Below are 15,124 nucleotides of genomic sequence, written 5' to 3' on the forward strand. Positions count from 1 at the left end.
TAGTCGAGCGGCATCGCCCAAGCACACCCCGGACCGTCCGTCGTTTGTGACACCGACAATAACACAACAGCATCGGCAGCCTGCAGGGCCAACTGTCCATATTTCCTCGTCCGACCCCTGGCCGTCGTCCTCCATGCAGATTCCCTCGTACGTACTCCTCTGCAGCTCTGCAGCGGCCCGCGAATAGCTGCCAGATGCAAAAAAGCAAGCGGACATAAGCAAGGGAAAATGCGATGCTGAACAGAGATGTTCAAAAAAAGCAACCCGGCCCAGACGGCAGTCTCGTTCCACCGCGTTGCGCTAGTCTCATGCACCCTCACAGCCTCGAACAAACGAATCTGGACAGCTCGCCAAGACGCTGCTGCAGTGATACGAGAAAAGATGACATGAATACCATCCAAAACTGCGCATCCTCCGGTACATGATGCCGCTCCGATATGCAGTGATTGGCGCTTGCCTTGTCTCCTCGAGACCGAGACATGTCATGGCTGGCGAAAGTCCTAACTAATATCTAAGACATTTATCGTCCTCATCACCGCCATCAAAGAAAGAACATGAAATATTGGTCAACACTGGCATGAGATGAAGCATCACCATTGTCATCCCACATGCGTAAATATCATCACCGTATGGAGCGTACTGACAAGAGCCACAACCACACCACTGCCAGTACTACGCATCCGAGCCCGCTCACGCCATCGCCGACACCATTTTCTTTCCTTCCGCAATAATCAATGACTGGCCAGAAGGAAGATAACGATTCTGATTGAGTCCAATAAGCCTCAGCCTCAGCCGCCTCAGCTCATGGCCTATTGTATCCGCCACAGGCCCAGCCAACTGTCTCGCAAACTGCCACCTCAGCGCTATTAAGACACCATGAATTTCATCTTGCGAGCTACAACCAAGCTGCTTGCATGCAGCTAGCAACAACTTTCCACAGCCCTGCCACGCCTGCAACGCCACGGCGCGGCACTGCCGTGATCCTGGGACCTGGGCTCCTCAATACTATATATTCATTCCGCCCTCAAACCCAAACCACGCACCTCTTCCCTGACCGCTGTCTGTGGCGGCCGAATAGTTCTCTGCTGCTGAAGGGCTGAAATGCAAGCCCCATCGCAGCCGCATGGGAATTAACATGCCGCTCGCGTCAGGCTACGTCAATTCCTTCGCCCCAGTCCCGTGCGCGCAGCTCCTCCTTGTTGTCCATGCGGCTGCAGGTGCTACGCCGCACGACATCTGCCGTGCCTATTCGTACAGTGTCCACACGGCCCCTCGCGTGCAACTGCAATTTCTCTCGTTGCTGCGTAGGACTTACATGCCAGTGTTGACGCTGTATCTCTTTATCTCGCAATACCATCCCGACGCTGGAACCTGAAACTGTGTTGCATCTGCCCATGTACCCTTTGCTTTTCTCGCAGCCCTGAATACTGGCAAAAAAAAGAAGAAAAGTCAACCAGGATACATATAAACTGGTGCATTTGCATTCTCTAGCGTCAGGGCTGAGACTTTGGATACAACACGTGCTATGGTCAAGTCGACCTTGGAAGCCCCTTGAACGAGATAAATCTTCTGGCAATTATATGCGGTACTTCCTGCAAGAACATTCCGGTGGTCATTGGTACCCTCTACGCCACATCAGCCTCACATATATAATGCGGGTTGTGCTACTTCAATACCCATCGCAGCCCAGATAAAGGCTCTGTGATATCGTTTTTTCTTGCCTGCCTGATATCATGAAGGTCACGACCCATCAGGATGGGTTGTATCTATTCGTACCACTGTCAATACCAGACTCGACACTGCGAAACAAAAAGGCCGTTTAACGTTGCATCCTAGATATGGAGTTACATTCTTGCTCGCAAACTGCAAGCGGGTTTCAAATGCAAACTTTTTGCTTGATTGCCTTCTCTCATCCACCATCATCAGCAATTGGCTGTTCGAAAACGCGCGATCTCTTCCAACATAGGACGAACGCCCGTGTCTATCGAGTCGGACGCTCCAACAGCTCGCCGTCGAGCAGAACGTCGACGTTTTCGTTGTAGAAGCACGCCATACCGGCGAGCGAAGCGCACTCGACGGCCGGGTAGCGGTAATACCAGACGAGGTTGGGGTACTCGACGCCGTCAATCACGACGTCGTAGTAGTCGGCGTCGCCCTTATACGGACACTTGGTGACGAGGGTGCTGCGGCGCAGCACCGTCTGGTCGATGCAGCCGATGGGCAGGTAATAGCGCGTCGGCAGGCGCGGCTCGTGGAGGTGCACGGCGAAGCCAGATCGGGCCACCGTGTGGCCGTCGACACGCACTTCGATGGTGCGGCTAGAAGGCAGCGCTTCTATGCGCTTCGAGGGGTCCTTGGGGTGGACGTAGATGGGAACGTCCTCCTCCAGCCACTGGTCTACGAGCCCCGGGAAGGTCAGCAAGAGCAGGCAGCTGGAGGGGCATTGCTATACCAAGTCTTGATACGCACCCATGGCCTTGAACTCGAGTCGCACTAGGCCCGTCAGTGCGCCGAGGCTGCGATCGTCTGCGAAGCGCACCACGCGGTCCGTGACGGCTGCCGGTCTGCGCCGGGCCTTGTCGGCCGCGACGTGTAGCTCGGTGACGCTGGCGCGGTTGATGCCGTCGCCCTTGACGGACTGCTTGTTCCTCAAGGTGCAGTTTTGGACCTCGGTCGCGGGGAAGTACAGTTGCGGGTAGTAGTCGTGCTCCCAGACCAGGGAGCCCTTGGTCGAGTCGACGATGACGGTGCGGTTGTAGACGACGCGGATGCGCCGGAGCGCGGGGACGACCTTGCGAGGACCGTTCTTCAGCAGATGGCCGGCGAGCTCAGCCAAGCTATCGAAGTCGCGGAGACATTATTAGCTTCATCTTGAACTCTTTTTTCCCTTTTGCATCTTCATCTCATCTCGTCGCCCATGCGCCTAGGCCTAGGTTGGGCCGCGATTTATGACGTATGTAGGGATTGTAGGCTATTTACTCTGTAGACTGAGACATGGTTTTTGGCGGGGGGAAGGGGGGGAGGGGGAATCCCAGAGTCACAGCGTTGTTGGGGATTTGGATGGTTCTTCTGGTGTAAGCGTGCGTCGCGAATCCTGGTAGAAGGTGAGGATTAGAATTTCAAGGATGGAGAAACAAAATCCGATGTTGCAATGCACGAGTAAATACGAAAAAAAGACTGCATAAAAAATATAAAAGAGGCAAGACAAGGGCATTGAGGCTGTCCCAGGCGCGGGATCTGCAACCCCGCATCGCAATCAATGCATCCAGGCAGGCCAGCTGCTTCTGTGCTGTGCAGCTGCTGTGCCCAGTGACGCAACTGCGCCTTAGCGCTTTGTCCTTATTACATCACGGCCAATTTCCCTTGTTGCGCCATCAGGCCGAAATGTGGCCTGCTCTGTCTTTGCGTCGCGCAGGAATAGATTGAATCGAACAATGAGCGGTCCGTCCCTGTCAACGGGCTATCCTGCCCAACTAGCGGTCAAACATGACGTACATGGCGGTCAATACAGCGGGAGGCGAGAAAGAGCACGTGCCAAGTTCAGGGGATGAATTTCCGCCAAAGCAATGGAGTCCAAGCAGGAATGTATTTATAGATGAGACTCAATGAAGTCGTCAACGGCTCTTCTACGGTGGCTGGCGTTCTATTGTAGCGGCCGCATTATTATTGGTGGGTTGGAAGTGGCAGGTCTGGGGTAGCTGAGTGATGGAGAGTTTGAAACAAGGTTTGTCAATACAAGACAAATAATCTGTAGTTGAAGCTGGTTTCTGGTGCGATAATAACGGGAGGCTTTTGCATTGGTTGATTCTGTATGATTGATTTGATTTACTTCAGTCTCATTATGGCCAACAGCCCGCGGCTGCTAATTATACATCTCGACGCTTCACTATTTTATTTGCCTCACATACGCCGTTTCACGGCCAGCCTGTTCAAGGAGGTACTTTATCTAAATAGGACTCGATGTTACCAAAAAGGATAAAACTAAAAAGATTTGAAAAAAAAAATAAAAATAAAAAAAATAAAAATAAAAATAAAACTTGGCAGAGTAAGCTTGGGTAATAGCAACAACCCGATGCGAACCATAACAACACGGCTATGACACTGATTAGCACAATGTGCCTTGACAGATGTTAGTTTCAGCACAGACCGTTGGGGTCAGTCCTAACATCTAATCAGATGCAAGCTAGCCGGATCTCAACGTGCCATCCGGTTAGCATCTGTTTCAGGCCCAGAGTCTCCCTCCAGTCTATCAGTAACAGTCTAACCATGCGGTAATCAATCCTCCCAGTCCCTCTACAGTCAGAAAGACAACTCCGTGGCGGTATTACCCATCAAGAATGACAACCTCTTACCACGTCCCAGTCAGACCAACGACTTCGGCGGCAAGACAGAGACAGCCCTGTGCTGTGACTGGTAGAAACCAATGTGGATGTGGGCGCCAACGAAATAGTCCAAGATGAGCAGTGGGCCTCTTATCAGCCAAGAAGACTTGTGACTGGCACGAGATTGGTAACGAGAATTGAAACTTGCCCAGGAAGGCCAAGCCAGAGTCACAGGCAGCTCAACAAGAGGAAACCCGCTCGGCTCTGGCTGATGTACCTCTCAAGTACCTTTCAAGGCCCCCCCCCCCCAAATCTCAACCCCCCATTTTCCGCCCAACCGTTGTCCCCTGCAAGATCGAGGCCAAGCAGCTGACAATGGGCCAGATGGTGCCTGTAGCTCGTATGGATAGGCGGTGCGCCATTAACTCAACATGGGGGCCCGAGGATAATAATATGGGACGCGTTCTGCACGCAACCAGCGAGAGCGGACATGTTGACAACGAGGGGGTCCCGCCCACGCCAAATCTAGATGAGGGGTTAGTTGGGAAGCAGGAACGGGAGGAGGAGGTCCTCCATAACTATCTGTGTCCCAGCTGGATGGGTATTGCCGGACCAACTCGCGGCCTGGTAAATGTAAGCCAAGCGTCTAGTACCGAATCCGCTTCTTACACTGACTGCAACGACCGACCCTCCTCCCCAACAAAGCATTGAACCGTCCGTCCCTTTCTCTCTGCCTGTTTTTCCTTTTCAGAGAGAGAGAGAAGGCAGCTTATTAGCACAATGACCACTCCCGTCATGGCATACCGCACAGCCGTCCGGGCGGCCGGCTTCCGACACGGCGGCGGTGCGGCACTTTTACGCTGGAACAGCTCCGTCGTGGACGCCTCGCCGCTCAAGTTTGAGCCGCCAGCACCGCCGCCGCCGGTGACGGAGCAGCGCGACAAGCTCCTGGAAGAGGCCAAGAAGAAGATTTTCCGAGACGCGGTCGCGGCGGACCACGTGCGAAACAACTGGACGAGGCAGGAAATCGCCGCCATCTACTACCAGCCGCTGCTGGAGCTGGCGCACCAAGCTGTAAGTTGACAATTGCTGAGGAACCGGGGCGTTTGATGCCGCTCTGAAACCATATCTGGCTTTCCCTTTTCACCTTCTCACACCCCCTTCAGAGCGTCGTCCACCGCAAATTTCACAAGCCCGGCGAGGTGCAGCTGTGCACGCTCATGAACATCAAGACGGGCGGGTGCACCGAGGACTGCTCGTACTGCGCGCAGTCGACGCGCTACCAAAAGGGCACCGGCCTCGAGGCCAAAAAGGTCGAGACCGTCGAGTCGGTGCTGGCCGCCGCGCGCACCGCCCGCGACAACGGCAGCACGCGGTTCTGCATGGGCGCCGCCTGGCGGGACATGCGCGGGCGCAAGAACAGCCTCAAGAACATCGCCGCCATGGTCCGCGGCGTGCGCGCCCTCGGCATGGAAGCCTGCGTGACCCTCGGCATGATCGACGGCGCGCAGGCGCGGCAGCTCGCCGACGCGGGCCTCACCGCCTACAACCACAACGTCGACACCAGCCGCGAGTTCTACCCGAGCGTCATCTCCACGCGCTCCTACGACGAGCGGCTGCAGACGCTCGCGCACGTCCGCGACGCGGGCGTCAACGTGTGCTCCGGCGGCATCCTCGGCCTGGGGGAGAGCTCCGAGGACCGCGTGGGCCTGCTGGAGACGGTGGCGACGCTGCCGAGCCACCCGGAGAGCTTTCCCGTGAACGCGCTGGTGCCGATCAAGGGCACGCCGCTGGGGGACCGCGAGCCGGTGGCGTTTACGAGCGTGTTGCGGACGGTGGCGACGGCGAGGATCGTGATGCCGGCGACCATCATCCGCATCGCGGCGGGGCGCAAGACGATGGCGGAGGAGAAGCAGGCGCTGTGCTTCATGGCGGGCGCGAACGCCATCTTCACGGGCGAGAAGATGCTGACGACGGAGTGCAACGGCTGGGACGAGGACAGCGCCATGTTCGGCCGCTGGGGGCTGGAGCCGATGAAGAGCTTCGACAAGTCTCCCCCGGAGGAGGGCGTCAAGGCCGACGTGGCCAAGCAACTGGGTAGCTTTTGAGGGATAAAAAAGGAAAGAAATTTCAATACAAGGAGACTGTTTTTTGTGCTCATCATGGTTCTTCTCGTCAAAGACGACTAATTTCACTTTTGACTATGCTAGCTTCTTCTACCTCCTGGACGACGGGAGATTCCATGCCCATTTTATCGCATGCCCATTTCTCAATGACTCTGCACAGCCCGTCGACCTCGTCTGCCGTGTTGCCCGCGTGCAGGCACAGCCGCACACGATCTGTCCCCCTCGGCACCGTCGGCGCCACGATCGCCCGCAGCAGGAAGCCGTGCCGCTGGCAGTGCGCCGCCAGCTCGCGGGCGGACGCGGTGAACAGCGGGAAGATTGGTGACTCCGGCACCGCCGCGTTGATCCGCAAGATGTGTGACGGCACCGCGTGCCGCCGACACAGGCCGGCGAGGTTGCCGTGCGCGCGGCGGATGAGCGCCCGCAGGCTCCCAAGGCGGCCGTCGGCGAAGCCGCCCGCGAGGTGTTCGTAGGTCGTCTGGATGGCGGCCAGCGAGGGGTAGCCGAGCGCCGTGGTGTAGATGAAGCTTCGGGCGTAGTTGATGAGGTAGGACCGGGTCGTCGGCGAACACAGGACAATGGCTGTCAAAAGCAAGGTAGTTGGTCGTTAGTGATGTGTAGTTGGCTTGTTGATGGGACAAAAACTCACCACCCGCGCAGCCCATGGCCTTGCCAAAGGTGTGGACTCGGGCCCAGACCTGGTCTTGGAGGCCGAGATGGCAGACGAGCCCGCGGCCGCGCTGCCCGATGATGCCCGTCGAGTGCGCCTCGTCGACGATGACGTGGCCGTTGCCTTGCGGCAGCTTCTCGCCCACGCACGCAACAATCTCCCGCAGCGGCGCGACGTCACCATCCATGCTGTACACGCCCTCCACGGCGACGAACACGTTCCTGCGCCCTCTGCGAAAGTCGTCGCCGTCCGGGCCGCTGCACAGGCGCTCCAGCACGGCGCTCAAGCTATTGCCACCCGAGCCGGCAACCGTGTTGTGCGTGAACGGCAGCGCCCGGTGCGCCGCGCGCCCGAGCCGCATGCCGTCGTGGACGCTCGCGTGGACCAGCTCGTCGTAGACGACCACGTCGCCCGGCTGCGGCGCGCAGCCCAGCAGGCCCGCGTTGGCGTCGAAGCCCGAGTTGAAGAGCAGGCCCGCGGGCGCGCCGTGGAACGCGGCCACCCGCTCCTCGAGCGCCTCGGCCAGCGCCGTGTTGCCGTCGAGCAGCCGGGAGCCCCCGGAGCCAAGCGAGAACCGGTGGTCGCCGCCGTCGTGCTGGAGGAGCGCGAGGTAGCGCGTCCGCAGCTCGGGGCTCTCGGAGAGGGATAGGTACGAGTTGGAGGAAAAGTCGACGGCGCCGGGAGGGGGGAGGGTCAGGCGCCGCCGACGGCCCTGGGTCTCGCGCCGGTCGAGCAGCCGGGCAAAGGTACCGTCCATGCGGTGGCTGCCGGGCGTCATGGCAGCGAATTGGGACAAGAGAGCTACGGGGGAAGGGGAAAAGAAGGTCTATTACATCAATATGGACTTTCTGGAGTCAATTGACATTTTGCTACGGGGTTTACCTAGCCCAGAGTCCCCGTTTTCGGGGGGCCCAGATACACTTTGTAGGGGCCTTCTGTGGCGCCTCCTGGTCTTCAACCACATGCTTCAAAGCACCGCGCGGTATTGTCACAGCGTTATGGGGCAGGGCGAGCTACAGTTAGCTAGAGATCCAGGGGTGTACCGGCTCTGGGAGCCCGAAAGTCACTCAGAGGTACTCGGTAGAGGTATACCAGATGGCATCTCGGCTTAACACGATAAGGATCGGCACTTGTGGCCTTGGGTGAGGGAGTTTCTGGTAGTCATGAGTTGGCCTGTGGTTCCGCTGGGGCTTGTCGCTGACCCGCCCAACAAATGGGGAAACATTGGCTTGACCAGACTTGAAGAAGCCTCTAATAATTTAGTAGCTCGATTTGGTTGTCTGTCATACTTTGAACCCAGTAAACCCAGGCCAGGGCTTGAGCCGAGACCCAACCCCGGTTGTGTCACGACTGAAGACTTGAGCTTCCAACGACAACACCACCACCACCACAACAGCAACTCAACAAGCAGTGTCAAGGCCAAGTGTTTCCTCCCCCTCGGTTCCAGCCAGGGCTTGCTTGGTCAAAGACACGCGACACAATGGAGTCGCCTCTGGCCGCCCTGCTGTGGCGGTCGCTACGCGTCTACCAGGTCTTCGGCGCGAACACCGAGGTCGGCAAGACTGTCTTCACCACGCTGCTCTGCAAGAGCGCAAAACACAATTGGAAAGACGAAAATGTCTCTTTTCTGAAGCCAGTTTCGACGGGGCCACTGAACGAGGCAGATGATCAGTGTTAGTCTTGCCTTGATTGAACTCGTTCCCTCTGACGACGCCACTAATGCGTGCTGTAGAAGCAATGCATGCCCGTCTCACTTTCCTAATCAATTGATACGAACAACCTGCACAGCCATATCAAAACATTTACCACTGGCATCAACCATCACACATTAATCCAATACGGAATCCCCGTGAGCCCCCACACTGCGGCTCTGGCCTCTGGCGAGGTATTATGCCCCCGTCTCTCATAGCCCGCGCCGACACTAATCATCTCCATTATCCAACCAGCCAATTCCCTCTGATCACTCCGTTCTAGCTCGGTGTCGCGAGCATGCTTCGGAGCGCGCCAAGGCCGGCAAGGGCTGGCTCTTCATGGAGACGGCCGGCGGCGTGCACTCACCCGGCCCTTCCGGCACCACCCAGGCCGACCTGTACACGCCGCTGCGAGCGCCCGTCGTCCTCGTCGGCGACGCAAAGCTCGGCGGCATCTCCCAGACCATCGCATCGTTTGAAGCCCTGCGCATCCGCGGATACGACGTGCAATCGATCATGCTGTTCCAGGATAAAAAGTACCAAAACTATCTCTACCTAGCCGACTATTTCTCGCAAAAGTACAACATCCCGGTCATGAGCTTGCAGGAGCCTCCAGCGCGCCTCGAGAATGAGGCTCGTGATGTCGAAGCTATGAAGGAATATTACGAGCAACGGACCGAAGAGAACGTCGTCGGAACTGTACTCCAGCATCTCGATTCGAACCACACCAAGAGACTCGCCAGGCTAGAAAGCATGGCCACCAAAGCCCATGAGACCATCTGGTATCCGTTTACCCAGCATGGTCTGCTCCCCGCCAAGGATATCATGACGATTGATTCGGCGCATGGCGATTACTTCCAAACATACAACAGCGGCAAGACCCAAGACCAAGGCGCTCTTCAAGCCTCCTTCGACGGCTCCGCCTCGTGGTGGACTCAGGGTCTCGGCCACGCCAACTCGGAGCTCACCATGGCCGCCGCCTACGCCGCCGGCCGCTACGGCCACGTCATGTTCGCCGGCGCCATCCACGAGCCGGCCCTGACCCTCGCCGAGGACCTCCTGCGCGGCACCAACAACTCGCGCCTCACGCGCGTCTTCTACTCGGACAACGGCAGCACCGGAACCGAAGTCGCCGTCAAGATGGGGCTGCGCGCCGCGCGCGTCCGCTACGGCTGGGGCGCCGACGAGAAGCTCGGCGTGCTCGGGCTCCGCGGCGGCTACCACGGCGACACCATCGGCGCGATGGACTGCGCGGAGCCGTGCGTCTACAACGAGAACATTGAGTGGTACGAGGGCAAGGGCTACTGGTTCGACTACCCGACAATCCTCTGCAGGGAGGGAACGTGGCGGGTCGGCGCGCCGGAGGGCTTGGAGGCGGAGCTGGGGAGGTCGCGGGAGTACGAGTCGCTGCGGCACATCTTTGACGTCGAAGGGCGGGAGGAGGCAGGTGAACACGAAATTTACGAAAAGTTCATCATTGAGAAACTCGAGGCTTTGAAGGCGCAGGGACGCAAGTTTGGCGCGCTGATCATGGAGCCCATCGTTCTCGGCGCCGGCGGCATGGCCTTTGTGTAAGTCGAAACCCCCTTCCTGCACCTCGTCTCGCCCGCGTCAATTCTAACATGAAGACCAACAGTGACCCCCTCTTCCAACGGACTCTCGTCAAGGTCATCCGCCGCTCGCCGCACCTCTTCACCTCCGAGGCGGGCGTGCAGCCGCGCCCCGAGTCCGGCAAGGAATGGAGCGGCCTCCCCGTGCTCTTCGACGAGGTCTTCACCGGCCTGTACCGCCTCGGACGCTTCACGCCCTCCACGTTCCTCGGCGTGGAGCCCGACGTCACCGTCAACGCCAAGCTGCTGACCGGCGGGCTCGTGCCGCTCAGCACCACCATGGCCTCGGAGGACATCTTCCGCACCTTCCGCAGCCCCGAGAAGGTGGACGCGCTGCTGCACGGGCACAGCTACACGGCGCACCCGATCGGCTGCCAGGTCGGCATCGAATCCCTCAAAGCGATGCGGCGGATGGAGCGCCGCGGGGCGTGGGACTGGGCCAAGAACCAAGGCTGGACGGAGGCGAAGAAGGGGACCGAAGAGGTGTGGTCGGTCTGGCCGCGGGGCTTGGTGGAGGACTTGTCGCGCATGACGGCGCGCGTGGAGGGCGTCTGGGCGCTGGGGAGCGTGCTGGCGGTGCACCTCCGGGACGAGGAGGGCGGCGCGGGGTATAGCAGTGATGCGGCGCTCGGGCTGCGCGCGGCGTTGGCGGAGGGCGAGACGGAGGGGAGGAATGGGCCGTGGAACGTGCATGCGCGCGTCCTGGGGAATGTCATCTACCTCATGGCTAGTCAGACGACGACACGCGAGGGCGTCGAGCAGCTGTCCAAGTTGCTGGTCGATGGTCTTAGGTAGAAGCAGTTGCGGCCGTTTGATATGTGCTAGTGTATCTAGGAACAAGTACCAGGCGGCCTCTGAAAATAAAAAGGCCTATACGGAATCGCGCGTGTCTATCAAGCTCAATTGCTTTAGGCGACTTGTGTCGTGGAATGAATCACCGCGGTTATTACACTAACAAGAAGCAAGCCAGCAACAAGGTGGCCAAGGTCCATGCTGCACAGCTTACTCCCTCTTGCAGAAACTACAGCAAGATACTTCAGCTACCCAGTTCCAGCATGGTAATTATGGAGATCAATACGCAATTTAAATACGCAAATTTAAAATGTGCTGCAACATCGCTCCGCTTGTTGGGACATGTCGCCCTATTCCCGGCTTAGGCCGCGCCAAGACTCGGCATCTACATCGGCTCATGTGTCATTATCAAAAGGCTTGCTATATTATTGGAATCCCGGGAGTAGTTTGCGGGCTTCTCGGGTATTACTGATCCTTCGTGCGGAAATAAACTCGTCGCGTGCTATAGTGCCAGCGGGCCTCATGTTCTTGTCGTCCAAACTTAGATAGCATCATGCATACCTATCGCTGTACAACATCAGTCGGAGATTCGGGGGGCGAAACTTGCGCGAGCTGTGTTCTGGTGCGACCCGACTATGAGGAAGTCCCGTGTCTCATGCATGGTTTGCTGCGTTGAATATTTCCAGCAATATATGCCCCTACTAACCTGGGCGCATCGCCAGTTACCGATTCCGTAGCCGGGCGCCACTAAATCCAAGGAATTACAGCGCCCAAGTTGGCCATGGCCTGCCTACCCTACGCTTGATAGAATGGGAGCCGGTTCCTCGTTCCCTTGGAATCGCTAAACTAGGCTCACCTGCTAAATAATGGCCTCGCTTTGATTGGACCCATGACGCCCGTAGCTTCGATCCCCCAGACTCAAACAAGCATAGCCGCAGCTCCGAGCTTCCCCAGTTCTTGCTTGCCGACACAGGATCCGGCCGCACTTTCGGACAACGGGTGACGGCTCGGGAGATGGCTTTTGCGGGGTACGGGTTATTGTCAATGGCTGGCTGTATATACATATAGAAACTGCTGCTCCTGCATCGAACTTGTATAAATTCAATAGCCATCTCCCCCTCATCCCTGCCTAACGTCAGCTGCTTGCGACTTGGTCTCATCACCAAACCCGTTTGCTGCCGTTTCTTCAATAGCGCAGCCACCCAGATCCACCCGACCAAAAAAAGCAACCTACCTCTTGCACAATCCTCATCGTTCTCATCTCCTTGCCAGAAAATCCCCTGCTGCTCATTATCGACTGTCTGCTTGTGCCGAAATACAGCAGCAATGGTCGTGATCGGGCTTCTATTTTCCTGGTGGGCCATACCCGCCGCCTTGGGCGTGGTGATTGCCTCTTACCTCTACGCCTACGCAGTCACAAACAAGGACCTCCGCGGCATTCCCGCACCGTGGCCCGCGCAGTTTTCAAATCTCTGGCTTCTCGGTGTCTGCCGCCGCGGGAATCGATACAAGGTCATGGATGAGATGCATCACAAACTGGGACCGGTCGTTCGCATCCAGCCCAACCACGTCAGCATAGCCGACGAGACGGCCATTGCCGGCATCTACGGCCACGGCAACGGTTTCTTGAAATCGTGAGCTAAACCCCCTCTCACACTTGATCCCGTACCGTACCTCTAACCATTAAAGTGAATTCTATGACGCCTTTGTCTCCATCCGCCGCGGTCTCTTCAACACCCGCGACAGGGCAGAGCACACCCGCAAGAGAAAGCTCGTCTCCCATACCTTCTCTCCCAAGTCCGTCGGCCAGTTCGAGCCGTACATCAAGGCCTGCCTCGAGCTCTTCGTCCAGCAGATGGACAAGCTCATCGCCGAGAGCGACCAGCGCGACGAGCACGGCGCTGCGGAAGCCCACATCGACTGCCTGCCCTGGTTCAACTACCTCGCCTTCGATATCATCGGCGACCTCGCCTTCGGCGCGCCCTTTGGCATGCTCGCCACCGGTATCGACCTGACCGAGGTCCGTGAGTCGCCCGCGAGCCCGCCCATCTACGCCTCCGCCATCGAGATCCTCAACCGCCGCGGCGAGGTCAGCGCCACGCTTGGCTGCCTGCCGCAGCTCAAGCCCTACGCGCGCTGGCTGCCGGACCCCTTCTTCAGCAACGGCCTCGCCGCGGTGCAGAACCTGGCCGGCATCGCCATCGCCCGCGTCAAGAGCCGCCTGGACAACCCGCCGGATATTGAGCGCAAGGATCTCCTCGCCCGTCTCCAGGAGGGCAGGGACGAGAAGGGCGAGCCGCTCGGCCGGGAGGAGCTCACGGCCGAGGCGCTGACGCAGCTCATCGCCGGCAGCGACACCACGTCCAACTCTTCCTGCGCCCTGATGAACTACCTCTGCCGTAACCCGCGCGTCTTTGCCAAGCTCCAGGCGGAGCTGGACGCGGCCATGCCGGGCGACCTGGCCGTGCCCTCGCACGACATGGTCCGGGACCTGCCGTACCTCAACAACGTCATCAACGAGACGCTCCGCCACCACTCCACCTCGGGCATCGGCCTGCCGCGGCAGATCCCGCCCGGCTCGCCCGGCATCACCATCCTCGGGCGCTTCTTCCCCGCCGGCACAGTGCTCAGCGTGCCGACGTACACGATGCACCACTCCGTGGAGATCTGGGGCCCGGACGCGGAAGAATTTCGGCCGGAGCGCTGGGAGGACGGCCTCACTGCCAGGCAGAAGACGGCGTTCATCCCGTTCAGCCACGGGCCCCGCGCGTGCGTGGGGAGGAACGTGGCCGAGATGGAGATGAAGCTGATCGCGGCCACCTGGGTGCGGCGCTACTCGGCGAGGGTCAGGCAAGGGCCGATGGAGACGCGGGAGGGCTTCTTGAGGAAGCCGCTGGGATTGGAAATTGCCTTGGGCCGGCGGTGAGCAAGGCCCTGAATCAAGGAATCACAGGACTGTTGATGATTACTTCTCGAATTCCACTCTTTCACTATAACTGCTTCTTTGATCTTGCAGACCATGTGTGCGCGAGTTCTTTCATCCACGTGCAGTGCTTTGTCGACGTGATGCCATGGCAGTGCTTTGTCCTGGCCAGCTGTGAGTCGTGTGGTCCAGGATAGCTGTGAGTCGACTTGTCCTAAACTCCAAAGAACCCATCTATTGTAGACCTCAAGGGCCAAAGAATGACATGGCCACTTTAGTCGCTTCTTGTTCCCAACTCGAATTATAAAATCCGACCCATCCTTCAACACGGAAGAAGGATCATTCGCAGGCCACCCAGTCTACGACCCAGCTCGCCCATCTAATTCTACGCAACATTTACTTTCACCCCCATCTACAAACTCTTTCCCCAAACCACGCCCCAGCAACAAACAGAACACACTCTCCCACCCCCCATCATGTGCGAGGCCACCCTCAGCCTCGGCCTCTGCGACCGCTGCCTCAACGTCGAGCTCTTCATGACCGCCAGCGCCTTTTGCCTGCGCGCCCGCACCAACCCGGGCGACATCTGTCGCGGCATCCGGCTCCACCTCGCGCGGTCCGCCTACCACCGCGACCGCCTGCCCGCGCGCACCTGTCGCGTCTGCCTGGTCGCCGGGACCGGCGCGCGGGGCCACAGGCTCGGCGAGCGGCCGATTCGCGGAACGCCCGTGGACCCTCTGATCGAGTACTTTGTGCTGACGCGCAACGTGGATGCGGCGGCGGTGGAGGTGGGGAGCAGCACGGCGGGAGCGCAGCCTCGGCCGGCGTTTGTGTTTGCGGGAGGAGGTCCCGACTTTGCGGATGGCCCGAGGGGGCTTGGCTACATGCCGTTTGGTTGGGGAAGGGTCTAGATATTTTGTCGTCTGGCTAGATACTGCCGTGTAGTCAAGGAAGGATCGAGGTGTTTGTTGGGACTCAGGTGCGCAAGGT

The 15,124-nt window shown here is 58.6% G+C and overlaps 6 protein-coding genes across 6 annotated transcripts; 4 read left to right on the plus strand and 2 right to left on the minus strand.

The window, feature by feature from the left end:
- Positions 1 to 1,981: 1,981 nt before the first annotated feature.
- Positions 1,982 to 2,996, minus strand: ISF_04996 (hypothetical protein; the record flags this gene model as incomplete). Its single annotated transcript, XM_018848601.1, has 3 exons — positions 1,982 to 2,397; positions 2,470 to 2,837; positions 2,980 to 2,996. 3 exons carry the CDS (start codon positions 2,994 to 2,996, stop codon positions 1,982 to 1,984), a joined length of 801 nt encoding a protein of 266 aa, XP_018704327.1.
- Positions 2,997 to 5,102: 2,106 nt separating this feature from the next.
- On the plus strand, positions 5,103 to 6,430 carry ISF_04997 (Biotin synthase; the record flags this gene model as incomplete). The annotated part of the gene is made up of 2 exons (XM_018848602.1): positions 5,103 to 5,396; positions 5,489 to 6,430. The coding sequence occupies 2 exons, from the start codon at positions 5,103 to 5,105 to the stop codon at positions 6,428 to 6,430; spliced, it is 1,236 nt and encodes a 411-aa protein (XP_018704328.1).
- Positions 6,431 to 6,497: 67 nt separating this feature from the next.
- ISF_04998 (Pyridoxal phosphate-dependent transferase, major domain protein) lies at positions 6,498 to 7,896 on the minus strand (the record flags this gene model as incomplete). The annotated part of the gene is made up of 2 exons (XM_018848603.1): positions 6,498 to 7,030; positions 7,098 to 7,896. 2 exons carry the CDS (start codon positions 7,894 to 7,896, stop codon positions 6,498 to 6,500), a joined length of 1,332 nt encoding a protein of 443 aa, XP_018704329.1.
- A 702-nt stretch (positions 7,897 to 8,598) lies between these two features.
- On the plus strand, positions 8,599 to 11,214 carry ISF_04999 (onanonoxo-7-onima-8-eninoihtemlysoneda; the record flags this gene model as incomplete). The annotated part of the gene is made up of 3 exons (XM_018848604.1): positions 8,599 to 8,791; positions 9,093 to 10,380; positions 10,446 to 11,214. The coding sequence occupies 3 exons, from the start codon at positions 8,599 to 8,601 to the stop codon at positions 11,212 to 11,214; spliced, it is 2,250 nt and encodes a 749-aa protein (XP_018704330.1).
- Positions 11,215 to 12,537: 1,323 nt separating this feature from the next.
- ISF_05000 (cytochrome P450 monooxygenase CYP53A26) lies at positions 12,538 to 14,137 on the plus strand (the record flags this gene model as incomplete). Its single annotated transcript, XM_018848605.1, has 2 exons — positions 12,538 to 12,845; positions 12,901 to 14,137. 2 exons carry the CDS (start codon positions 12,538 to 12,540, stop codon positions 14,135 to 14,137), a joined length of 1,545 nt encoding a protein of 514 aa, XP_018704331.1.
- A 473-nt stretch (positions 14,138 to 14,610) lies between these two features.
- ISF_05001 (hypothetical protein) lies at positions 14,611 to 15,045 on the plus strand (the record flags this gene model as incomplete). Its single annotated transcript, XM_018848606.1, has 1 exon — positions 14,611 to 15,045. One exon carries the CDS (start codon positions 14,611 to 14,613, stop codon positions 15,043 to 15,045), a length of 435 nt encoding a protein of 144 aa, XP_018704332.1.
- Between the last annotated feature and the right edge of the window lie 79 nt (positions 15,046 to 15,124).

The sequence above is a fragment of the Cordyceps fumosorosea genome (assembly GCF_001636725.1).
Source record: "Cordyceps fumosorosea ARSEF 2679 chromosome Unknown scaffold_11, whole genome shotgun sequence".
Classification (NCBI taxonomy): domain Eukaryota; kingdom Fungi; phylum Ascomycota; class Sordariomycetes; order Hypocreales; family Cordycipitaceae; genus Cordyceps; species Cordyceps fumosorosea.